Source organism: Pituophis catenifer, unplaced genomic scaffold (assembly GCF_029215685.1).
Source record: "Pituophis catenifer annectens isolate HBS135680 unplaced genomic scaffold, rPitCat1.0.hap2 SCAF_7, whole genome shotgun sequence".
Taxonomy (NCBI): Eukaryota; Metazoa; Chordata; class Lepidosauria; order Squamata; family Colubridae; genus Pituophis; species Pituophis catenifer.
The window spans coordinates 62,246,115-62,272,636 of NW_027256887.1; the positions used below are offsets into that span (position 1 = coordinate 62,246,115).

Below are 26,522 nucleotides of genomic sequence, written 5' to 3' on the forward strand. Positions count from 1 at the left end.
AACAAACAGGTTTTGGAGCAAGCAGCCCTCATGCATTTGAATGAGATGGGATAAATGCTGGATAGGACTACTACTTCTTTTTAAATCATTTTCAGATCTCTCAGATCACTAATCAAAAACTCAGTAACATTTGCATCTTTTAAAAAGGAACGTCTTGCGTATCTGAAGCTACTGCATGGTGGTGTTACATATAGTCCTGAAAGCCCTTTACCTGCTTGATATAACACAGTATATATTTTGAAACATTTACCTGTTTTAAATGACACAGTATAGATTTTGGTTGAGAAAGCAGACTGAGGTCTGTGAATAGCGTACATCAAAGATGCTACTTTACATGTCTGAATGGAGAATCACAGGTCTGGCATAGAACAGAAGGGCTGAAGCTTGTGGTGAGGCAATGCAAGCTAATAGAAGGGTGACAAGGATGCGTGAAAGGACTTGTTCAAGTACGTTGTGTTCTGCATAAGTTTTGGATTTACGCCTTATGGACTTAATAGTGCACTTGGTAAAAATTTTGTAATGGGCCAGAAAGGTTTATGGGTTGGCTGTTGCAAAAAAAAAAAATCATGCCTATCCTGCATTTGATACTTTCGTCAGAAATAAAAGGACCATATATTGTTGTGCTAAAGTTTTACTATTTTAAATAAAGAATGCTCAACTTGAGCTCAACTTGTAGTAATATGTATTATGAACATGGCTGATTTCAAAAAGTGAAGCATGGTTGGGACCTACTTTGTATTTGAATCCGGGTGGATTTGATTTAAATCGAGTTGATTTAAATCACAATTTAAATCATGATTTAAATCACTAGTAAAAAGGCTTGATTTAAATCAACTCGATTTAAATCATAATTTTTAAAGAGCAACTGTCATCTCTGCTACTCCTTTGACCCACTGTTGACTCACCGATAGTCCCAGTGTTGCAGAATATACAGCCTCTTGCTACATAACTAAGCTCCATTTCATGCTGAATAAACTAAATTATTTATGTATCTTAAATAGAAAACTATCTTACGATAGATTTTTACCCCAAAAGTTTTTTATTAAAATAAATTCGATAAAAATAAAAAAAAATCCGATTTAAATTAAAAAAAATCTGATTTTTTTTTTATTTTTTTAAAAAAATCATTGATTTTTATCCACCCTGATTTGAATTGGAGACTATTTGGTAGACTAGATTGAGAAGGTCTAAAAGCATTATAGAAGAAAGCAATGGCAACCGATTTCCAAACTGTGGAATAGCGAATGTCTCCCCAAATTGCCAGAAGTCAAGCTCAGTAAGGGGGAAATATTTTATTTGTAACTGCAATGCATTTAAATTATAGTACAAACTGAAAAAGGTGCCTCTGATGTCTCACTTATACAAACTAAAAACCTTTACTATTATTTGTTTAACCATGCCCCTAATATTTTCCAAAATCCATATGCAATCAGCAGTAGTGTCTGAAAAACATCTAAGTTAAATAGCTTTTGTCCCACTTGTGTTACAATCAGTTCAGTATTTGAATATTAATCCTTTGTATGCAGAAAATTGTCGTTTTAACATTTAATGTCTGTAAAGGGTCATTTTTGATAAAAACTACTTTTAAACAGTTGGAATAATTTTTGACTTAACAACTAAATACCATGAATGGGTTAAATCATGAAAAAAAATGAGCACGTCACATTTCTGTTTTAAGTGCTTATATAACCAGTGTGGGCATGGATTTTATATTTTATTGTCATGTAAATGGATCGTCTGGCTTCCAGGATCAATCTAGCCTAACCAGCTAATCTGGGATGCTGGTTCATACTTCTTGAATTAAAGTGATGTATGCAGGAGCATTACATTTTTAGATGGTGGAGAAGGAAGTTAAGACATGCCCAATATAGAAAAGGGCTGAGGCAAGTAGAAGACAGTGGGAACATGGGCATACTTAGGCATCACTGCTAAATTTGCAGATTGATAGATGAGTTGTATGTACAAATTTCTACATGAATGACTTATCCAAAAATTATAGGGTGTATAATCTTGTTTTAAAAGCAGTACAGTACTGAGTTATAAAGTAACATATTAGTATCTGCATTCTTACTTTACAAATACATCAAAAACTATTGAAGGCAATGTCTAAAATTTAAAATAATTGATTTAATGCTTTGTTTGATAGTTTAAATGCCTATCTTTTAAACCCTTTTACCTGGGAAAGTTCATAACAAATGATGGGAAGGACATCTGTAAGAGACAGCAGATAATACGAGGTTAGATGTTAATTTAAAGCTGGCACCCTCCTTTAAAGATGTGAGGCCTCCAACCACAACTTCATCTCTCTCTCTATCACTATTATTGATGTGTTAATTGGTACCTTCAGATTTCATATACTTTTATCGCTTGTGGGATTCCAAGGCCATTCACAAAAATAACCATTGCTGTTCTAAATGGATGCCATTTTTCCCTGAGCCTGCAGATAGTGAGGTTGAAACAGTGAGTCAGATATCATTTGTGGTATACTTGCAGCTTCCCTCCCCCTGGCCAATCTCATTGGGGCTGTAGCTCTAAAGCTGAGTGACACCATGACTTAAATGTCAGCACTAACTTTGGTTTGCTGATGATTTGAGCAGATGCAGTCAGAGCCTAGCTGATGGGAATAAGACTGTGGAGTGAAGCAGAAGCTCCCAAAGGAAAGGAGTAGACGTAGAGAGAAATAGCCGGCAGTATAACACCTATCTTCCACACGAGTAATGTTGAGCCTGATAGATAATGGCTGACTCTCTAGAAACGGAAATAAAAGTTGTGTAAGTGCATGTTCTGTCGTATTAAAAAAAAAAAAAAGGATTAAGATGGAAGATCACAGTAATTAATACACACCTAGCCTTCAGGGCAGTGATTAAAATGGAATATCATGGCACCCCAGAATAAAGTTCAGTCTTGGGTCAGTGATATGTTGTTTCATGTGTGGCTGTTCCCTCCCTTCCCCTTTTGCTCTGTGATTGCATCACTACATTTGTTCAGAGATTTGTTTCTGTTCATATTTTTTTTTAATGTCACAGCTGAAGTTGTGATATCTTGATCTTTATTCCATGGCAGAATAAATATTACTTTAGGAACAGTTGCAAAAGGCTCTTTTTTGTTGTTATGCTTATCTTTTTATAATTTAAGCTTTGTAAGAATATCTGACTTCGTCTGCTGGTCTGCAGAAAAATAGAAAAATCTCAACTCATTTGTCATTTGCCAGTTATTTATTTCTGAAAGGGTGGTGGTGCCGGAGTTTAGTCTTGTCTTACTTTTAGGGGCGATATGTAGCTAGTGGTTTTATATATATATCTTCAGGCACTGAATTGATACCCCTTAGATTTGCTGGACTACACTCCCATAATTCTGAGTTTGTGCAATAGTGAGACCTCTAATCCTGTCCATCTGGCAGGCAGCAAAATTGAAGGATGTGTCTTACAGAGAATTGATCAAAGCTGTATAGTACTACAAATGTGGAAGTTAGCAGTGCACATAGTTGTCTGCAACCTCACATTAGATGTTAGAACAGGGTTGGCAGCACACCCCTCCTTAATGTTGTAAGACTATACCTTCAATCCTTGATCATAGGCCCGTGATGGCGAACCTATGGCACGCGTGCCACAGGTGGCACGTGGAGCCATATCTATAGGCATGCAAGCATTGCCCTAGCTCAGCTCCAGCATACATGCGCACACTGGCCAGCTGATTTTCAGAATTTCCGGTCCCACCGGAAGTCAGGAAATGGATCGTTTCCGCCCTGTGGAGGGCCTCCGGGAGGGGGGGTTGGGAGGGCTGTTTTCACCCTCCACAGGCTCCTAGAAAGCCTCTGGAGCCTGGGGAGGGTGAAAAACGGGCCTACCGTAACCTTTTTGCCGTTGCGTGCCAAATGTGGGGGGAGCATGGTGGGGCATTGAATTATGGGTGTGGGCACAAGTGCACGAGATCCCCTGCACTCCCCCACTTTGGGCACATGACGGCAAAAAGGTTAGCCATGACTATCATAAGCTATATACTTCAATGTAACTAGTGGGAAGTGTAGTCCAACAATACAAGACATTCATAAGTTCCTTGGCCCAGCTGAATGGTATTTTTGGGGTGGAGGGAAGTATCCTGTGATTTCAGCATCTTCCTCTGAATAGCACATTCTAAAATATATTTCCAGAATCCTGGTGTGTGTTTAGCTGTGTGTTTAGCTGCAGAATTGGATTGATACATGTGTATTAACGATTCTGATTTAAAATTCTGCAACTCGCTGAAGCCAGATAGACAATGGCTAGAACAGGGTGAATTTGATTTAAATCATGATTTAAATCACTAGTAAAAAGGTTTGATTTAAATCAACTCGATTTAAATCATAATTTTTAAAGAGCAACTGTCATCTCTGCTACTCCTTTGACCCACTGTTGACTCACCGATAGCCCCAGTGTTGCAGAATATACAGCCTTGTGCTACATAACTAAGCTCCATTTCATGCTGAATAAACTAAATTATTTATGTATCTTAAATAGAAAACTATCTTACGATAGATTTTTACCCCAAAAGATTTTTATTAAAATAAATTCAATAAAAAACAAAAAAATCCGATTTAAATTTTAAAAAATCTGATTTTTTTGATTTTTTTTAAAAAAATCATTGATTTTTATCCACCCTGGGCTAGAATGATATGATGGTGAAATCGTAAGTACATTGTTATTGGAAATGCTTTCTTTGTCATAGAAGCTAATTTATTCGGCACCCTTATGGGTGGTTTTTTTTTTTTTTTTGGTTCAATGTAAGTTGTATTCCAGCCTTTTTCTGTCTGCTCCCTACTTAGCTTTTCTACAATACTACGGGTGGGACTTTGGAATACCTGAGAACGTAGTAGGATTTCTAGAAGTGCCACTTGTTGTATTATTACAATAATTAAGGAAATAAAAAAGGTGCACGGGGAATTTTAAAAACAAGTTTTTCAAAACAATCATTTTCAGACAACACTTGGAAGACTTATAATTGTGGTAATGTACATCTTGAACTAAAAAAAAAAAAAAGCACCAACCTGAAAACCCAGATTCATTCAACCGATGGAATGAAAAGGAGCTGTGTTTTTTGCTGTTCTTGAGAAATGAGCTATATTTGGAAATCTTTTGGTGGTGCTTCTCTTCTCACTCCAGCAAAAGCATGCCTCCCTTCTAAACGGAGCGTACTAATCATATGTCAAACTGGTGCAGCATTATGGAGCAGGACAAGAACAGTCTGTATTGTTAATGCTACAGGGCCCAATGACCACATGGCCTGGTTGCTGTGCAACAGGTATGCTACTCCTTGACCAGTTTAGACAGAGGCTCTCTGGCTCTGTTTGCCTTAGAGATGTCACCCAGCAAAGGCTGGGACTATGAGATTGTGATAGCTTCATATTTTCTAGTGCAGGGGTCTCCAACCTTGGCAACTTTAAGCCTGGCGGACTTCAACTTTCAGAATTCCTCAGCCAGCAAAGCTGGCTGGGGAATTCTGGGAGTTGAAGTCCTCCAGGCTTAAAGTTGCCAAGGTTGGAGACCCCTGCTCTAGTGAGTTATTTGATTTGATGGTGTCACTGGGGGAAAAAAATGGGGGTGAAAACTATTAACTCTTGCAATAGAGTTAATAGTTCAACTCCCCTTCTGTTCAACATTTATGTAAAGCCGCTGGGTGAGATCATCCGTGGCTTTGGGGTGGAGTTCCATCAGTACGCTGACGACACCCAGCTGTACCCCAGGCCACCCCAACGATGCCCTTGAAGTGATGTCCCAGTGCCTGGAGGCCGTGCGGGCCTGGATGGGGAGAAACAGGCTCCGACTCAACCCTTCCAAGACCGAGTGGCTGTGGCTTCCGGCGTCCCGATATAGCCAGCTGGTGCCATAGCTGGCTATTGGGGGCGAATCACTGGCCCTCACAGAGAGGGCTCGCAACTTAGGCGTCCTCATGGACGCACGGCTGTCTTTAGAAGAGCATATGATGGCCGTGGCTAGGGGGGCTTTTTATCAGGTTCGCCTGATACGTCAGTTGCGTCCCTTTCTGGATCGGGACTCCCTACGCATGGTCACTCAAGCACTCGTCACTTCCCGCCTGGACTACTGCAATGCTCTCTACATGGGGCTCCCCTTGGGGTGCACCTGGAGGCTGCAGTTGGTCCAGAATGCGGCCGCGCGGAGGATTACGGGAGCAACGGGGCACTCATATATGACATCTCCTGCGCAAGCTGCACTGGCTTCCTGTGGTCTTCCAGGTGTGCTTCAGGGTGTTGGTGACCACCTTTAAAGCGCTCCATGGCTTAGGGCCGGGGTATCTGCGAGACCGCCTTCTGCCGCCAATAGCCTCCCACCGACCGGTTCGCTCGCACAGAGAGGGCCTCCTCAGGGTGCTGTCGGCCAGACAGTACCGGCTGGCGACCCCCGGGGGAGAGCCTTCTCTGTGGCAGCACCTGCCCCCTGAGATACGCACGATATCAGACCTCCGGACTTTTCGTCGGGCCCTGAAAACACACTTATTCCATCTAGCTGGGCTGGCTTGATCCCATCCTCTCAGTTTTTAATTTGAATTCGGTTTTAATTGGTTTGTTTTAAACTTGGGCCAAAATTATTTAATTGTTTTTTAAAATGTTTTTTAAATTTTATATGCTATGTTTTATCTTGGCTGTACACGGCCCTGAGTCCCGCAGGAAAAGAGCGGTATAGAAATAAAATAAAATAAATAAAAATAAATAAATAAATAGAGAAACAGCCAACAATTAATGAAAAGTTCACTGAGGTTTCCTCTGCTTGTTCAGCAAGGTGATTGCATTCAGCTTGTTCATGTTGCACGATTGTCATATTGGAACTAAAAGTGGCTCTGGGAAAATAAATTCTGCAGTTCTCACAGATTGTTCAGTCTGCTGGCTGGGAGAAAAAGGATGCCTTCAGTGTAGAATATTGAAAGGGTACTTTGGCTGTAGAAATGCCACAGTGGAAGAAGGGCTGTGTTTTGATAGTTCCGTGGGCACCGTCTGCATTCTTTGATGCCTTTCTTATGCAAGTTTCTAATTTTTGAGTGGCTGTGGTATTTTAAAGATTTGTGAGCTGCTGCTTACTGTTCTACTAAACTAAGAAGGGGTGGGGGGGTTTGCTGCACTGAAAATCTGTTGCTGGATTTGTGGCTGTGCAGGCCTAAGGAAGTAAAGTTCAAAAGTGTATTTATTTAAAGAGTTGGTGATGCTGTGGAAGTCTCAGACTGGTCTTTGGACGCTGTGAGAATCTGGATCAGACAAAAGCAGGCTCAGATTAAATCCTGTCAAGACAGAATTGCTAGAGGTCAGGAGACATCTGTGCACTCTGATAACACTGGCCCAGCAGTTATACTGAACGGACTTGGGCTCCCCTTGAAGGAGGAGGTACTTTGTGACTTAAGGAACTTCCTGGGCTTGCAACCCTGCCTAAACAGCAGTAGAATTCATGGTTAGGTGGGCCCGTTGCCAAGCCCAACCAGGATGCCTGGCTTCAGAAACTCATGCTTTGATAACCACTTGATTAGACAGTACAACATGTTCTACGTGGGGCTGCCCTTGGAGATGATGTGGAATCTACAGCTGGCAGCAGAATTACTGACAGGACTATCCCACCTATCAAATTACACCTATACTAAAGTCATTGCCCTGCTTTCCTTGTAAGCTTCTAGGCCCAATTTAAAGTGCTTGTAAAGTCCTAAGTGGTCCTTGGGATTGGGATTCACCAGGCAATACTTGGCCTGAATTGAATCTGCCCATTTAGGCTACAGACGTTATTAAAAGACCTCCTTTGTAAGGTTCACAGGGCATAGGAGAAGTTGAAGGCTTTTCTATAGTAGCTCCTCCCCTATGGAATATCATCACCTTAGAAATAGGGACAGCCTCTAATTTGCTGCAATTTCATAACCATATTAAGTTTGTTTTACTCCAGTGTGCTTTCAGTCCCTGCGATGCCTATTTTGGATTTGATTTTGGATTTCCTTTTTGTGATTAAGGTTTGGTTTAGAGATTAATTTGGATGTAGTTATTGTTACCATTTTATTATTTGAAGTGCCCAGGACACAACACACAAAGGTTTCTGGGGATTGGTGTATATCATAAGTGCTTATAAATAAATATTTTGCTATCCAGATGGGGAAAGAAAAAGAAAACATGAATACTCAGTTACTAGGATTGGTTGAGTTCTTGGGAGTCTTGCCTTGATTAAGGATAGAATAGAAATAATTCAAAAGAGAGCATCAGCCTAAATTTATAATTTTGCAGTTGAGCCCATGGAATAGCCTGCTTCCTATTTCCTCTCCCTCATAGCTGGATTGAATGATTTTATGTTAGATCATAAAATCATTTTTAAAAATTACTTGTCATATTGTAGTATGTTTGATAACCTTTTTTCCAAGAACCATCAGTTGAAGCATAGAAGTATGTTTTAAAGGCTGCTCGATGAAAAAATAAGATCTTGATTAATTGAAAAAAATGTTCCTCATTTTGATTGAAGCTGTATAGAGAGTAGGTTCCCTTCCCACAGCCTGTTTGTTTTGCATTTCCATGCTGAAGAAGCTGCTTGGATAGAGTTAAGAAGGAGTTACTCTTAACAACAACAACAACAAAAAGAAAACATAATAGAGGAGTGGGAAAAATAAGGAGAATGTGGTCTCATGTCTTAGCACAGGTGTGAAAAATCTTTGGAAAACTGGAGAAAAATACAAATATTTTTGATAACTGCTGCTAGTTTACTCCTATTGCTGCTTTATGAGGATAGATCTTAAGTCACGTTAAAATTATGGTAAATATGTATATTTTAACCTGGCCAGATAGGCATAATTATGCTTCAGCTTGGAGTGTCATGTCAGAATTTCAGTATTTCGAAGAATATGAAAATTTATAACCCTTCCTCTTCATCCCGCTATTTGTGCAGTCTTTTGTGTTGCATTTGTTCTTCCAGAATGTATTCTGCAAATGGAAATCTTTACTTTGGGCTACAACTATCTCTGCTGTAGAGCTATAGTGTCTGTGAAAAAAAGATTGCCACTGTGACATGTTGCACAATGCTGATATTATGAAAGAGATTGTGGTGTAATTGCTTACAGCTTACGTGTCCTGCTTCCTGTTTTCATTTTTTATATACACATAATATAAGCTACATCTCTTACACAAGGAAAAAGAGGTCACATTCACAAACACAGCACCCCCTCCTGCACCTTCTGGGAAAAAAAAAACATTTTATTTATAAAAATAGGGTTACATACTACGTTAAAACAGTTTCTGGATTTGGTCGCAGTTAATTTTGGCTCCCTGTCAACCCTTCATTAAAGCAGAAATATAATAGCAGCTTTTGTATAGTAATCTCTGTGTGGTTTAATTTTTCCCCCCTAGTGTTTATTTCTGAAAGGATTGAACTGTAAAGGTTTTTATATTGTCAAATGTAATTACCTAAAGCTGAAGACTGTGATACCCAAAAGGGGCAGGTAAGGTAGCTCACATGGGATTGTGTGGTTTTTCAGAAATAAAAGCTAGCTGGTTGTCGTCTTGTTCACTGCATGTACTGTGTTCTGTTGGAAGTGGAATTAGCAGTAGTCTTGAGTATGTGAAGTGAACCAAATGAAAGCAAACCCACCCCCACTGCTTCTTACAACCTTCTGATTCATAACTTTTGCAAAGTTGACATGGTTTTGCTGTGGTGGCATGTACTTCAGTAGAAAAAAAAATTGTGCCATTTCTTAAAAACATGCTTACAGCTTTATCTGTAACATTACAGGACTACGTATTCGCATCAGGAGACAGATACTGATAGTGATAATCAAATGCTTGCTGGAATAGTGCAATTGGTTTTTATTTTGATACGTTTCATTCTAAACTCTCTTAGTATTGAGTACTGTTGGTGTAGAGCTAATAAGACTTAAAATCAAATTCCTGGTCATGAATTTGGGTTATACTTATTTATGAGCCTCATTATGCCCCATCTACTCAATCTACCGTATTTTCCGGCGTATAAGACGACTGGGCGTATAAGACGACCCCCTACTTTTCCTGTTAAAATATAGGGTTTGGGCTATACTCGCCGTATAAGACTACCCCTCTTCCAACGCACACCAAATAAAAATTAAAAAAACATCAACTGGCTCACCCACAATGTAAAAGCAGCTGTGCTAGACCCAAAATGGCCCCTGAAACAAGCAGGAACCTCACACAGCCCCAAAAAGCCCCAAAAAACAACTTTCACGCTTTACACACACACAACACAACACAACACAACACAACTGGCTCATCCACAATGTAAAAGTAGCTGTGCTAGACCCAAAATGGCCCCTGCAACAAGGAGGAACTTCACACAGCCACAAAAAGCCCAAAAACCCAACTTTCACACTTCACACACACAAAATTCCACATACAGCTTTGTGAGATTTTGTGTGTTTGTGTAGTTAGAGTGAAACACTACAGAAACACACTAAATCTCAGAAAGCTACACAAATATTATTTTATTTTATTTTATTTTTATTTTTATATGAAAGCTAAATTTAAAACTTCCTAAACTTTAAATGGCTAGGTCTAAAAAAGAACTAAAAAAAACCCCAATTAACTATTTTTTTTTAAAGATCCCAAAGGGGAAAAAAACTTACGTACCCAATAGAACAGGGGTCTCCAACCTTGGCAACTTTAAGACTTGTAGACTTCAACTCCCACAATTCCTCAGCCAGCTTTGTTTTGCTGGCTGAGGAATTCTGGGAGTTGAAGTCCACAACTCCCTGCCTGCTTAATTGCTTGCTGATGGAATGGATTCAGGCAAGCGAAGCAAGGCAAGCAGCTAAGGCAGTGGTTCTCAACCTTCCTAATGCCGCGACCCTTTAATACAGTTCCTCATGTTGTGGTGACCCCCAACGATAAAGTTATTCCTAAAACCATCAAAAATATGTGTTTTCCGATGGTCTTAGGCCAGGGGTCCCCAACCTTTTGGACCTCAGGGACCACCAACTTCATAATTTTAAATTTCGCAGACCACTAATACGAATCCAGTGCCCCGCTTGCTGAAGCACCTGGACTCCCAGTACGGGATGGGGTCCTTCAGGCACTCTCCATCCTCTCTGTCTCTCTCTCTCTCTGTCTCCCACTCTTTCTCTCTCATTCTCTCTTTCTCTCTCTCATTTTCGCTTTCTCTCTCTCTCCCTCTCTTTCTCTCCCACTCTTTCTCATTCTCTCTTTCTCTCTCCCCCCTCTCTCATTCTCTTTCTCTCTCCCCCTCTCTTTCTCATTCTTTCTTTCCCCCACTCTTTCCCTTTCTCTCCCCTCTTTCTCATTCTTTCTCTCTCTCCCACTCTTTCTCTCTCATTCTCTTTCTCCCCCCTTTCTCTCTCTTTCTCCCACTCTCTTTCTCTCCCCCCACTCTCTCTCATTCTCTCTTTCTCTCTGTCCCCCTTTCTCTCCCCCCCTTTCTCTTTCTCCCTCCCGCTCTTTCTCTTTCTCTCTCTCCCCCTCTTTCTCTCTCTCCCCACTCTCTCCCTCTCATTCTGATTCTCTCATTCTGATTCTCTTTCATTTTCTCTCCCTCTCTCTCATTCTCTCTCTGATTCTTTGGTTCTCTTTGATTCTGTCTCTTTCTCTGTCTCTCATTCTCTCTCTCTCACTCTCTCTCTCTGATTCTCTCTGTCTCTTTCTCTCATTCTCTTTCATTCTGTCTTTCTCTCTCTTTCATTCTTTGTCTCTTTCTCTCTCTGTCTCATTCTGATTCTCTCTTTCTCTCTCATTCTCTCTCTCTCTCATCTCATGGGCCAGCCAGTGTCTTGGGGCTGAGAGGAAGTCAAGCATCTCCCTGAGAGACTGAGGGCCGGAAGAAGTGTGGGAGCGAAGCACTACTTGAACTTGTGCGGCATGAGCATTCGCCTTGGTATATTTGCGCCAGCTGATGGCCAAGGCAGCCCTCATCTGTCTGCTGAAAGTGCAGCATCAGGATTCTGCCTTGCTATATTTGCGGCGCAAGGCAGCCTTTGTTTCCTGCTGCTTGGGACTCAGAGCGGTAAATAGGGTCTGATCCGGAGAGCAGCTGGATTTTGCTCTCTAATCTGGATGCCAGATCGGCCCCCTGCAAACTCTCGTCTCTCGAGGAGCGCTCCCTGAAGCGGGGCTGGAAACTTTGGTTGGACTGCTTGAGAGAGGAGAGCTTGCAGGGGGGCGATCTGGTGTCTGCAACGGAGAGCGGCATCCGGCTTTTTCTCTCCGCTGTAAGAGCGCTGTAAGAGCGGCAGCCCTCATCTCCTAATGCTTGGGACTGCAAAATCCAGCTGCTCCCCGGACCAGTCACCATTTACCGCTCCGAGTCCCAAACATTAGGAGATGAGGGCTGCCGCTCTTACAGCGCTCTTATAGCGGAGAGAAAAAGCTGGATGCCGCTCTCCATTGCAGACACCAGATCGCCCCCCTGCAAGCTCTCCTCTCTCAAGCAGTCCAACCAAAGTTTCCAGCCCCGCTTCAGGGAGCGCTCCTTGAGAGACGAGAGTTTGCAGGGGGCCGATTTGGCAGCCGGATTAGAGAGCAAAATCCAGCAGCTCTCCGGATCAGACGCCATTTACCACTCTGAGTCCCAGGCAGCAGGAAACAAAGGCTGCCTTGCGCCACTCCTGACACAAATATACCAAGGCGGAATGCTGCTGCCGTACAAATGAAAGTAGTGCTTCACTCCCACAGCTTCCAGCCATCGCAAACACCACTTCTTCCCGCTTCTGCCGCCCCCTCCCCCACCGCCACAACAGCACCATTCATTCCGGATGGCGAGGGCTGCGCTCGTTTTTCTGTATTGCACCACCATCAAAACCCCTGTGAAAGGGTTGTTTGACCCCCCAACCACTGAGCTAAGGTAAGCAACCCAGGAAAATGCACTGCGCACTCCCACCCTTTGCCTGCGAGCCCGGACGCTGATCCGGACGGCTGCAGAACGAACTGGGCACTGGCTGTCATGTCTTTTCTGCTGTGCGGGGTTCGGCACCTGGGCTCCCGGGGTTTAAGCCTCTGGGCCAGCCCGTGCTGCTCCAGGATGTTCGCTTCGGGCTCCTTGGAATTGCTGCTGGGCGCTTCTTCCCGTTGGGGCGATGGTGGGTGGCTGCGAGCCTGGAAGAGGTGGTGAAATGCAGAGCAATACCTCGTGGGGAAGGAGTCCGCCGTGGCTCCCGCAGTCCACTCACCATCGCCCCAACGGGAAGAAGCGCCCAGCAGCAATTCCAAGGAGCCCGAAGCGAACATCCTGGAGCAGCACGGGCCCGGCCCAAAGGCTTAAACCCCAGGAGCCCAGGTGCCGAACCCTGCACAGCAGAAAAGACATGACAGCCGGTGCCCAGTTCTTTCTGCAGCCGTCCGGATCGGCGCCAAGCCAGGAAAGTGCGCTGCGCACTCCCACCCTTCGCCTGCGAGCCCGGGCGCTGATCCGGATGGCTGCAGAAGGAACTGGGCACCGGCTGTCATGTCTTTTCTGCTGTGCCGGGTTCGGCACCTGGGCTCCCGGGGTTTAAGCCTTTGGGCCGGCCCGTGCTGCTCCAGGATGTTCGCTTCGGGCTCCTTGGAATTGCTGCTGGGCGCTTCTTCCCGTTGGGGCGATGGTGAGTGGACTGCGGGAGCCACGGCGGACTCCTTCCCCACGAGGTATTGCTCTGCATTTCACCACCTCTTCCAGGCTCGCAGCCACCCACCATCGCCCCAACGGGAAGAAGCGCCCAGCAGCAATTCCAAGGAGCCCGAAGCGAACATCCTGGAGCAGCACGGGCCGGCCCAAAGGCTTAAACCCCAGGAGCCCAGGTGCCGAACCCGGCACAGCAGAAAAGACATGACAGCCGGTGCCCAGTTCTTTCTGCAGCCGTCCGGATCGGCGCCAAGCCAGGAAAGTGCGCTGCGCACTCCCACCCTTCGCCTGCGAGCCCGGGCGCCGATCCGCTTGGACTGCGGGAGCCACGGCGGTGCTGGCCGGGCTGGGTCTGGTGCGGTGGGCGGAGATGAAGGAGCAGCCTCGGCGGTAGCAGCAGCAGCAATTACAACGGGAAAAGCTGTGGGGAAAGGAGGACGAGGAAGATCTGGCAAGGCGGTGCGAGCACTTCATGGCTCCTCCGGTGAGCGGATTGCGAGAGCTGCGCGACTGGGGCGGAGACATGCGAAGTTGCATGGGGCTTCTCATAATGGAGACGCAGAGCCAGGTGTGCAAGGCGCTGGCCCAGGTCGACCGCGGCGCCGCTTTCACCGTGGACTGCTGGGAAAAGAAGGAAGGTGATCCGAATTCCGGGGTAGAGTGGGGACGCGTTCCTTTCTCGTGGGCCCCGCACTGCCTGGCACCTCTTGTAGGTTGGAACTAATTCGGAGTACAGCTTCCCCTCAATGTTGCCGGCGCTCCCAAAGTGTCATCGGTCAGCGCCAGCAACTCAGATTCGGGTACCCGGCGTATAAGACGACCCCCGACTTTTGAGATGATTTTCCTGGGTTAAAAAGTCGTCTTATACGCCGGAAAATACGGTACTTTACAGAGCTGGTAGAATGGTAAAATAGGGAAGAAAATTCCCCCAAAGCTCCTTGAGGGAAAGATAAAATGGCAAATATACCAAGGGCTTGATTTTATTTATTTTTTTGCTGTTGCTTCATATGCAGGTGCCAATATTGCCACAGGAGAAGAAGTAGCCATTAAATTGGAATGTGTGAAAACCAAGCACCCACAGCTCCACATTGAAAGCAAATTTTACAAGATGATGCAAGGTGGAGGTAAGTTCGTAGGCTTCAGAGCCTGATGCTTATGTTTCAGTATTTCGTAAAGGCTTTGGAAAGGCCCAAAGGGATTTGTGAATGAATGAATGATGTGTGTGCACATATGTCCCCCTTGCCAACATCCTCTTCTCATCTCTTTTTAGTGGGCATTCCTTCCATTAAGTGGTGCGGGGCAGAGGGTGACTATAATGTGATGGTGATGGAGCTTCTGGGGCCCAGCCTAGAAGACCTTTTTAACTTCTGCTCCCGCAAGTTCAGTCTCAAGACTGTTCTGCTTCTGGCAGATCAGATGGTAAGTTCTTATTTGATTGTCTGTTCCTTGTGCTCTTTCACAGCAGTTGCTTGCCCTTTAATAGCCAAACTTGGGGCACTCAGATAAAGCTGAAAAACGTTGGCAAGTCCCTATCTAGCAGTTGTAGGAGGAGCAGTGCTGTGCTGTAGACTAGCAGCTGGGACATCTTGCCAAAGTTAAAGACTTATGTTAACTTTAAAGAATTCTCCGTGTTCTTTTCCCTGAAAATTTCTGTCTTTTGGCTCCCAGCTTAGGACAATTGGTATATGTTCCACTTTCACCTGCTATGGGTAGGTAGGGCTTCACTTTTGCATTGAACTGTGAGAAGTATTGAGATTCTCATATTTCTTGTTTGAAGTTACAGAGGGTCTTCCAGTTAATGAGATTACAATGTATACCTTGCTATAAAATGATTGGCACTCTCTTCCTCTCCTTTCTCTCACCTTTCCTCCATTCTTCCCAATCTTATTTCCAGATCAGCCGTATTGAGTACATTCATTCCAAGAATTTTATCCACCGAGATGTGAAACCAGACAATTTCCTAATGGGACTTGGCAAAAAAGGCAACCTAGTGTACATCATTGATTTTGGTCTGGCCAAGAAGTACCGAGACGCCCGTACCCACCAGCACATTCCCTATCGGGAAAACAAAAACCTAACCGGCACAGCCCGTTATGCCTCTATCAACACTCACCTTGGGATTGGTAAGCATTTTATGTTTCCACATTGTTGAAAATCCAATACCGTGGTTAGAGATCAGTTAAATCAAAACCTGTATCATTATATTGGTTATAATTTTGGTGGAGTGGGATATACTAATTACCAATTTAATGGAAGCATTATTCCTTTAATCTTGAGGTATTTTGTTCTTATTGTCCTATGACAGGGCAAAATGATTGCATTACCTTTCAGATTAGGTGTGCATGTAGAAATTGATTAAATATTCTGTAGAAATTGTAAGAGGCAACTTGAGAAACTTAAGTCTTAGATTTCCTTCAAATTGTATCTCTGAGACAGAATTTATATAGCAAGTTAAGCCAAAATGCATCTTGCTGGTTTGTAATATGTTACAGGTAGTACTAAACTTATGACCACAATTGAGCCCAGAATTTCTGTTGCTAAGCAAGATAGTTGTTAAGTAAATTTTGCCCCATTTTATGACCTTTCCTGCTGTAATTATTAAGTGAATCACTGCAGTTGTTAAGTTAGTAACACGATTGTTAAGTGAATCTGGCTTCCCCATTGAATTTATTTGTTAATTTGTTTATATCCTATGTTTATTATCTTTGCAAATGAGTAGCTAATTTATCTAACACACCTTCCTCCTCTTTTCCCCCCACAACATCCCTGTGAGGTGGGTGGGGCTGAGAGAGTATGACTGGCCCAAAGTCATCCAGCTGGATTCCATGACTAATGCAGGACTTCAGTTCACGGTCTCCGGCAATCACTCAGCCACCATATATAAAGCTATACAAATACAAATTTGCTATTTGAAGCATTTCAGAAGTATTTTTTAATGCATTTTAAAGAAGGCAACAGTTTGTTTAGGCATAACTGTATTGAATTGGCTGCCATTTGGGAATATGTCCTTCGAATTAAATTTGACTGTGGCAAGTTGTTCTTTGGCTTGTCCTTTGTCATAAAAGTGTTTTCACCAACATCAGTGGTGACACATTCAGTGACGCATTACAATTTCTGGTTAAAATTTGAACAAGCCAGCAAATCAAAGGGATTTTTGCATTCCCATCTTACCAGTATAGTCTTAATATTCAAAAATCAGCCAGCATAGTCTGTACTCTTACTGACTGCTCCTAATGAAGATTAAAAAGCTAAAGAATGTAGAGAAGAGGATAAATTGCAATAATGCCTTTACAAGGAAAAGATTGGGTGTTTGGGCTCTTTAATTTTAGGAGGAAAGAGAGACTTATAGAATGATTAATTATTTAGGTTATTTGATTCTATTGTAGAGTTCTGAAGTTCAGATCCCTTTGTGATCTGGTTTGTAAAAAGGGATCTAAACAATGAACCCAACACCGATAATCATATATTATTCAAACACATGAATGTGTATTTAGATATTTTAGGATTCATTGCTTGAATGGATATTTTGAAAGCATTGGACAAATGTGTGGATGTTTCAATGGCAACTGAACACCTCTAGGTTCAGATACAATATGCCTGCAACAACTAAATATATTTTCTTTGCTTGCTAGCTTACCATGAAACTTAGCTCTCCACTAGGAGATGAAGGGGACTGAATTGATTTATGCTATGATGCAGCAAGGCAGTCAGTTTCTGGATCTAGTGAAAATTGTAGGCAGTTTCCAAATCACCTTTCTCTGCCACATCACACCACTGCAGAATATGAAACAGTGATACAGTATGTTATTAGAGTTCCTGTCCTGACTGGTGAATGATTAGACATCAGATTTTAGCCAACTTGTGCTCTGTGTAATACTGGACTGTAGATTGTGAGTCTGTTTGGCCTAGAGGTTAAGGCACCAGCCTAGAAACTGGGAGACCATGACTTCTAACCCCGCCTGAGGCATGAAAACCAGTTGGATGACTTTGGGCCAGTCACTCTCATCCGAACGTACCTCAGAGGGTTTTTGTTGTGGGGAATGGGCATTTCAGAAACAAATACAAATAACTACAGAAAAATACAAATAATTACAGAAAAAAACAAATAACTACATAACTAAAAATAGGGGGAAGGAGCATTAGGTATGTTTACCGCTTTAAGTTATTTCTAAAAATAATAAACACAGGATAAAAATAAATAAAATTGTTGCTTGCAGTGGCCACTGGCATGATCAAAGAAGGAACCATTATGGCTTCAAAAGCATGCAAAACTGATCCCACATTCCACAAACAGACATGATGTGGTGTTGCTTTTTGGGAGTGTGGATACGGAAATAGTTTTTGCAGCTGCAGAAAAGCGTATAGTTGATAGAACGTCTCCACTTGCCTGTGTTGAAATTGATAAAAGAAATGTTGCTACTTGGAGAATTGGGAGGTGGGGGTGTTGTAAACATTATCCACGTCACACATAGATAAGTAGGTGGAGAGACGGTAAGTGTTCCACATGCTCTGCATTTTGAACATTGCCCAGAAAGACTGGGTTGCACTTCCCTCACAAGTTTCTGTTTTTAGCTGGCTAGAAGTGTGAGAGATGGGCTTCACTCTCTCACTCTCACTCTCACTCTCTCTCTCTCAAATAATTATATTTTTAATAATTGATTTAATCCAGGATACACTTTCATTTGCCTGGAAAGTTCTGAGCAGCAGGAGTGACTAGATGCTAGATTTTTCTCTGCATTTATAATTATCTAACATTCTAACTGAATTGTATAAAATATTCATCTCACTCCAACATTTGTGATAACATTTGCTCTGATTTTTCTTATTGCCTGATTTCACAAACAAGAGCCGGTTTGGTCTAGTAGTTAAGGCAGCAGGCTAGAAACCAGAAGACTGTGAGTTCTAGTGCCCTCTTAGACATGAAAGCCAGCTGGGTGACTTTGGACAAGTCACTCTTAGACCAGTTTCCTTCTAGGGTGGTTGTTGTGGGAAAAATAAGAGGAGGAAGTATCGGATATGTAGGCTACTCTGAGTTATTTATAAAAATAATAAAGATGGGATATAAATAAATAAATATGATAGCATGATACCTTTTAAGAAAGAGATAATTATTAGAATTGGGATGATGGATTGATTGAGATTTGCAGTGCTCATTGCTGGGCTTGACTGGGATGTTCCAACTTGGAAAAATTCCTTTCCCAAGGATCTGCTTCCCCAAAAAATTTAGTAGAAAAAAAAAGTATGTGTTACTTGAATGCACGTGATTTGTTCAGAATTTCAACTTGCCTCCTTGATTTCGCTGTTCTCCATGCAACCCAAACTATATAATCTTCAAATGTGTTTACTGTTTTCCCTTAGGCAGCATGCAGTGGGAGGATGATTAGTAAGAGGAGCAATCCACCCTTTGCTACAAGGAACTCCTGGCTTGGTTCCCAGTGCTACGCCATAATGTTATGGGGATGACATAAATCCATCCCCCAAAAGAAAATGTGGTCGACTAAACATAATGAATGGATTCACATATTATATTAAACCCAAATTAAACTACATTTTAATTTGGTTCTCATAAATATTTTCCAGGGAGCCCTTGGTTCCTAAGAATGTAGTTAGTCTGACAGATTTTAAAATCAATCTTATGTGCTGTTTTCCTAGCTTGGTGTTCTGCAGATGGTTTGGGATGTTGTTCTTAAGTTCAGCAATCCTGGCTAGATCATTCCATAGGAGAATTGTATTAAATTTACTTATAATCCATGGTGCAGGACCTGGATATCCATTAGACAGCCTTTCCCAGTAGTTTCTGACTACACAACTGGAACAACTGGGAATGTCTGCCAAGGGTACCCATTCTTATGGCCTTCCAGAAGCTGGTGAAAGAGGCGTCTCTTCCAAGGGATTTTTAGGGATCAGTTGCAATCAATGGCCCGTATATATTGTCAAATTTTAGTTAATATTCTCAGTATTAGAACTGTAAATTAGGTTATTGGTTTTATCAATTCATTTTGATAGTGATTTTGTATTTTAAATTGTAAACTGTAAGCCATCTAGAACTGTACAGGTTTCAAGTGATAGATATAGCACATTAATACGTTTATAATGTCAACTTTTACAGCTATTTACTTATCCACAGCTCCGAGTGGCTAAGAAGTGTTTTAAAAAGTATAACACTTAAAACTGATTTCAATGACCATACTTGGCAGAAAGATATATTTGCATTTAAAGAGCCTCAGGTTAGGGACATCTGGCCCTAGGAAAGATGAAAATTGCTTTTGAGACATATTGGGGGCTTCAGTTGTAGAAGTTGAAGTTAAAGTTGTCATCCTTCTTTCTGGATCCTTCTCTGTGATTAAGGTGACATCATGTGCTAAGTCATATTTGGTTTATTTGGTTTTGGATTAGCATGTTTATAAACCTAGTCACTGTGGCTTGTTTGTACCATAGTTAAAATTAACTGTGACTTAGTAAGATTCGTGAGTCTGCTCCTAATTTTTGGCAAAGGTGGCTACCAATAAGTGTGCAAAATGTCTCAAACTTGAAATAGTTCAATTCAAGCCTTCATTTCAATTTTAGGGTTAGAATATTTCTGGTAAGGTTGAAATGTTGTTCAGACCACTGACAGAAATGGGGAAAAAATGTTTGAAGACTGAAATGCTAGACTTCTAAAATGCCACATTCTGCTCTTCTTAAATGTGGGATAAACTTGTGGCTTGGTTTTTCACTCCTTTGGATTTCCTTTTGCTTTTGCCCTGTTGTTTTAAAATAAGATTTAGGGAGAGGAGAAGGATGGACTGCAATTTTATGTATTTGTCTCTGCTTTTCTGAATTGTGCACCAACACCCTCCCCCCCCCCCCCCCGACTTTATATGATATTCCTAGAACAAGCTGAAGGTCTGGAAAGAGAGTTGGGGAGTGAGTATAATCAAATCTGCTGGGATAGAAGATTAGAGCACAAAGTTGGGAGGGGAATTTCAGCCAGAGACTTTAGAATTGGGAGGAGCAACGTGAAAAGGCATCTCTTGAATCATACATTCCAGTCAATTTTCACATGCTCAGAAGATGACTTCCTGCATATCCTGCCCTTTTCAGAGCTCAAGATATCTGAAATGCGCACTCCAAGGTGCCCGGAAGAAGGGCCTATAACAGGCCGTGTCTAAATAGCTGGAAGAGGATAAAAATATGCTAGTGATTTCTCCTTTCTTGCTTTTCAGTACGTTTGTTCACTTCCCCCAGTGTTGAATTGTACAGTAGAGGGCTAGATCTTTCTAGTCCTGCTGATCACTTTTTTCCAGGACCCATAAGGGACTCCATGCTAAAATAAATCACTATCCATGTGAAATTTTCATGCAGATTTCATAAAAGGAATTGAATGTGGGACCTAGGGAGAGAAACGTAAGATGCAGTAAGGCTCAGTTTTAGCAGCTATGGATTCAGTCCCTCAGTTGTAGCCATGCAAATGTTTGCGTAGTCCCCTTTATGTTTTTTATTTTTATTTTTTTATTATATTTAATATATATTTTATTTATTTTATCAATAATAGCTTACACATATGACGAAGAGGTCACAGTGACAAGAGCTGAGCTGTTCCTTCTGCCACTCTGCAGTGAAAACCCCCCAGTCATGTTGATGACCTGCCCACATAGTAGCTTTGTGCAAGAGACATTCGGGTCAATACACAGATGTCCAGGGACACCGTCAGAACAACAGACGAGGATCAGAATCCATTTGATGGCAGGAAAATCTTGAACTTGTAGGAAGCTCCATATGTGGCTTATTTCCCTGAATTAGTAAAAAGTGGGCATGATAGCCAGGGAATTAAAACTAAAGTGCCACAGCAGATTCACATCTTCAAATGCAAATCACTTTGCTTGTAGCCTGATTTAAGCTAGGAAAAACAGAGGCAAAAGATGGGTGTAAAAGCTGTGGATAAGAGACTTTGCTCACTGCTGTTCCTTAGCAATAAATCATCCTCCAACCTTTTGATGGCAACTTACGTTGGAAGACAGCTATCTGCTTGTGTCAGATTTCATTGTCTCATTCATCCAGACTAAGGCAAGAAAAAAATATCAAAGAGCTGGGTGCCTTCACAGCATAAGAAGATGGCAGGTATGAGGGAGAACACTAGAAGGATAAGGATGGCAGTCCTGTGTTTTGTTCCTATTAATGATGCAAAATGGCTTCCAGCATTGAGGGAAGCAATGAAAAATGGGTTCTTGGTTGGCTTTGTATCCGCTTCGTTATAAGCTGTGACAAAGTCAGTGACAGAAGCTGTGTGAATACTCATAAATCTTTCAGGAAATCTAGCGGTTTTTATTTTTGTTTTTTGCCTTTTAAACAAGGAGTCTGCAATTTTACTCTGCGCTCTATGAAATTGTTTTCACAGAGCAGTATCAACAGATTGTTAAACACATTGATTAAACTGAAATAACCCTGTGACTGAATTGTGCTGCAATTAATGCATTAGTTTCTTTTAATGTACCACAGGGACCTTGCTATTTGTAACAGTACAGTGCCAAATAGATAATGGCAGAGAATTTAAAATGCAGATCTGCCTGAAGTATATGTTAGAGGTCGGGAGAGACTTCAAAGTCCAAAGTGACAGGCAAGTGAAAAAAAGGTTAATCTTTTGCCCCACTAGTGTGGGCTTAACCAATTTGAATTTTCCATATGGATGTGAAAACTGTGATGCGTTAACCCTTTGTATTTCCTGAATTTTGGTTTATACAAAGATGTGTTCATTAAAAGAAAAATATACATTAAAATGCCCGTACATGGAACATTTTAAAATAATCTACTTTATCTTTGGGGTGAAAGGCGAGCTTTTTCTGTAGTGGTCCCATCTCTATGGAACATCCTCCCTTCCGGGATCAGAATGGCTCAAACTCTGTTAGCCTTTGTAAGGCCCTGACTGCGTTTCTAAGCCTGGGGCACTGAATGTGCCAATAACCCCGTTTCCTGGCTTTATTGCGTCTGTATTTCCTGACCCAATATTCTGCTCTTGTATGTCTTGAATGGAATGTTTTTCATGTTACTTGCTGGTTTTGCAGTTTTTATTATTTTAAAATGTTTTTAGATGTTTAACCGTAATATATTTTCTGAATTGTAAGCTGCCCAGAGTCATTGACTGAGATGGGTGACCACAGAAATTGAGCGAATAAACAAACAAATAAATAAAATGCATTCAGAAATGTATATATCAGCATGCAAAGGTGGGTGAAAAAAACACAACCTGCCATCTATCGGTGAAACGTCTGAGGTGGCTCGAGAGTTCATGGCTTCCATGACGGCCATGGACCTTACTCAGTTAATTCATGACCCTACTCACATAGGTGGACACACTCTGGACTTGATTTTTGTCTCTGGTCAGTGGTTGAGTGGCCTTGATATAGGGGATATAGTCATCGAACCCTTGTCATGGTCTGACCCACTCCTCCTTCGACTGGACTTTCTAACCGCTGCACCTCGCTGCAGGGAGGCGGGACCGACCAGGTGGTTCCGCCCCAGTCGCCTGATGGATCCTGATAGGTTCCAGACGGAGCTTGGGCCATTTCCTGAGACTCTGGCTCATGACTCGGCTGAAGACCTGGTGGCTGCCTGGGAGAGTGCGGCCGCCGGGGCTTTGGACCGTGTCGTGCCTTTGCGGCCTCTGACCCGGCACCGAACTCACCTAGCTCCTTGGTTCTCTGAGGAGCTGAGGGAGATGAAGCGCTGGAAAAGACGCCTGGAGAGTAGTTGGAGGACCAGCCGCTCCGAATCCGACCGAACACTGGTGAGGTCTCATATTAAGACCTACCTAGTGGCGATAAAAGCGGCAAATTCTCCAGCGCGCTGCCTGGAGAATCCAAATTATGGGTTGGTTCCTCAGTTTCATTGCCAGACTGGGTGACTGTTTCTTTAAGAAACATCCTTGGCCACTCCTCCCTTGCTTGGCTAAGCCCCAGTTCATTCACTCAGTCAATGCAAGAGACTGGGTTTTTCCTTGGCTCTGACAATTTGGCTGAAGAATCTCCATAATTTGGGTTTTTTCATACTCACAATTTCTCAATTCTGGACTGCCTAGACCTAACAGTGCTGCGGTGGGTGAGTACTCCCTGGGGTCTTGCCAGGGGACTCCCCTCCGTTAGCCCTTTTGATTCCTCGGAGCACTACCTGTTGGCAACTCCGAGTGATTCTAATTGCCGCTGGTGTGTGTGTTGGGACCGGATCGCCGGAATTACCACCTCCACCGTTTTTTCGCAATCAAATTAATTGGAAATTGGCGGCCAGGAGTCCCTGCAAGGCTCGGCAAACTCCTAACTGTCTGCTTCGCCTCGCCTGATTTCTGCAGCTTTTGGCACCCTCCTGGGAGCGGCGCAGCCTTATTAGTCGTCGGTCAGCTCATCACTTTGAAAACGGCGTTTCGGCGGCTGGATTCGAGCCGCCCGCCATTTTGCTTCCATTTTCGCCTCCTTGACAAGGACAGCAGCGATCGACTGCGCAGGCGCCCGGCGGCAATTTTCGAGCCGCGCGCGCGCCAATTGGGCTTCCCTGTATTCTTGCCGTTAATTAACAGCGCAAAAGGGACTGAGGCGTTGGCGGCCATTTCGTGTGCTCGCGCGCCATCTCGCAATCGTTTACTGACTAAGGGAGGCTATTTCTCGATACAGCCTCTTCCTTCTGTGGATACTGCCCTGCTTCCAGCCGGCTGGCCTTCTTAATTGCTCTTGGCAGGCAATTGTACTGGACTGTTTGCGTTCTGTCACTGTTGTGAGTACTTGTCTCAATTACTGGCGAAGCGGCTGTAGGGTGTGGTGACACTTCTTGGCCATATAATTGCTGCCGTTTGTGGACATTTCTAAAGTTCATTGTTTTTTCCTATTTTAAAAAAAAAAATTAGTTGCTTTTTATTCTCCTCATCAATTTATCATATTAATTTCCTAAATCACTTACCTGCCTCCTCCATTCTGATGGCTGAATCAGACATGTCATCCGAAATTGATCAAGCTTACAGCCCTCCTGAGGCTAGAAAGAGATCAAAGGCCTCTGGCAAGACTTCCAAACAGCGGACTGCCAGGGCCAGGTCTGCAAGTCCACATCCTGTGTCTCGTTCAGCCGCTACAGAGAGGGCTGAGGAACGTAAACGTAAAGCCTTTGAACGACAATATCTCCTTGCACAGCAGAGAGCTCAATCGTCTCACCAGATGTCCCCAGACAGACCTCCTCAAGATTCTTCTGTGGCTGTCCAGGGCTCGTCTGATGTCCAACACCTTAGAGAGGCTGCTTTTCCAGCAGTGGTTCCTGGTTCCGGTATTCCTGTCAACAAACCTCCAGGTCGGCCTATTCCTGAGGCTACCTTTACTCCTACGGCCGCTGGTCTTCGGTCATCGGAAGGACTTCAACCTTCTCTCTCCCGGGACATCCAAGACCTTGTATCCCAAACGATGTCTCAAATTTTGTCTTCTGTTCCTCTCCAAGGAACGCAAGGCCCTGTTCTTGCTCATCCACCTCTGGCTCCATCGTATGGTGATCCACACCGTGCCTATTTTTATCAACCAGAACCCCTCCTTGATGAGGATTCCCCCTGGGAGGAAGAGGAACTTGAAGAAGGAGAATTGTCTGAGGACGAGGACTTAGCTCCTGAAAGACCTGCATTCACTGGCTTGTTCCGTCCTTCAATGTTTAAGTCGTTGCTCCACAAGGCAAAGACTACCACCAACATGGGATTATCGTCTTCCCAACCAACTAAACAGTCAGATCCGAAGCCTCATGATGATCTCTTCCAATTACAAAAGCCTGATGAGGATTTTATCCCTTGTCCGGAATTATTCACCGATGTAGTCCAAAGGTCATGGTCCCAACCTGGATACATTTCTGCTCCTACCAGCCTTGACAAGCGCTTATACTGCTCGGAGCCTTCCTTCCAGGATCTGATCCAGTTGCCTTCGGTGGATCCGCCTGTTGCTCAGCTGACATCCTCTGCGGTGATTTCCAATGATGTACTTGATGGTCTCAAGGCAGAGAACAGGAAGGCTGAATTATCACTCCGCAAGACACATCAAGCTGCTGCATGGGCCATTCGGTCAGCTACGTCTACTTCTTTCTTCGCTCGCGCATCGATCATCTGGTTGCGCCAACTGCAGGAGCGGCTTCCCCCGGATAACAGCAGGCTTCACCATGACATAAATAAAATCGTGGCTGCCACAGAGTATTGTGCTGACGCATCCTTGAATGCTGCAAAATTTTCTTCTCGGGCCCTTGTCTCCAATGTAACATCTCGGCGCCTCCTTTGGCTCCGCCACTGGAAGGCTGATCTTAAGTCAAAGTGGAAGCTGGCATCTGCTCCCTACAAGGGTTCCCTTCTCTTTGGAGAAGCCTTAGACTCTATACTGGTGGAGGATAAGGATAAACGTAAAGTTATGCCTTCCTCTTACAGGCGTCATGATAGGAGATTCGCTCCTTACACCCACAGGCAGCCCTTTCGGACTGACTCAGGGCCCAGTGGGTCCTATTTTTCCAGACAGTACACTCATGGTGGAGATAGAGCCTCTGACCGTCCTGCCTACCGTGACAGGGGCAGGGGCCAACCTAACTCTAGACGCCAATATTGTGGGTCCTCCAGCCGTCCCTACAGGAGAGGCAAGTGACTATACCGCGGAGTTACCCATTGGAGGTCGTCTTCTCCACTTTCTGACCCAGTGGGTTTCTACGACCACAGATGCTTGGGTCCTGCAGACTATACGGTTCGGCCTTACTTTGGATTTCCTCTCCAACCCTCCGAACCGCTTCCTCCGGTGCCCTGTTCCCAGCAATCCGGTGAAGAGAGCGTTAATGGATGCAGAGATACAACATCTACTCGACATCTACGCTATCGAACCTGTGCCGGCAGAACAACGGGGATCCGGGTTCTACTCACGCCTTTTTCTCGTCCCCAAGTCTTCCGGGGACTGGAGAGGGATTTTAGACCTA

At 43.4% G+C, this 26,522-nt stretch overlaps 1 protein-coding gene across 1 annotated transcript in view; it reads left to right on the plus strand.

Annotated features, from left to right (window-relative positions):
• CSNK1E (casein kinase 1 epsilon) overlaps nucleotides 1–26,522 on the plus strand; it is a 53,237-nt gene that overhangs the window by 8,587 nt on the left and 18,128 nt on the right. Inside the window, exons 3-5 of the mRNA XM_070948099.1 lie at nucleotides 14,597–14,707; nucleotides 14,854–15,002; nucleotides 15,478–15,706. Of these exons, the coding sequence (XP_070804200.1) occupies nucleotides 14,597–14,707; nucleotides 14,854–15,002; nucleotides 15,478–15,706 (489 nt within the window). The remainder of the gene's footprint in view (nucleotides 1–14,596; nucleotides 14,708–14,853; nucleotides 15,003–15,477; nucleotides 15,707–26,522) is intronic.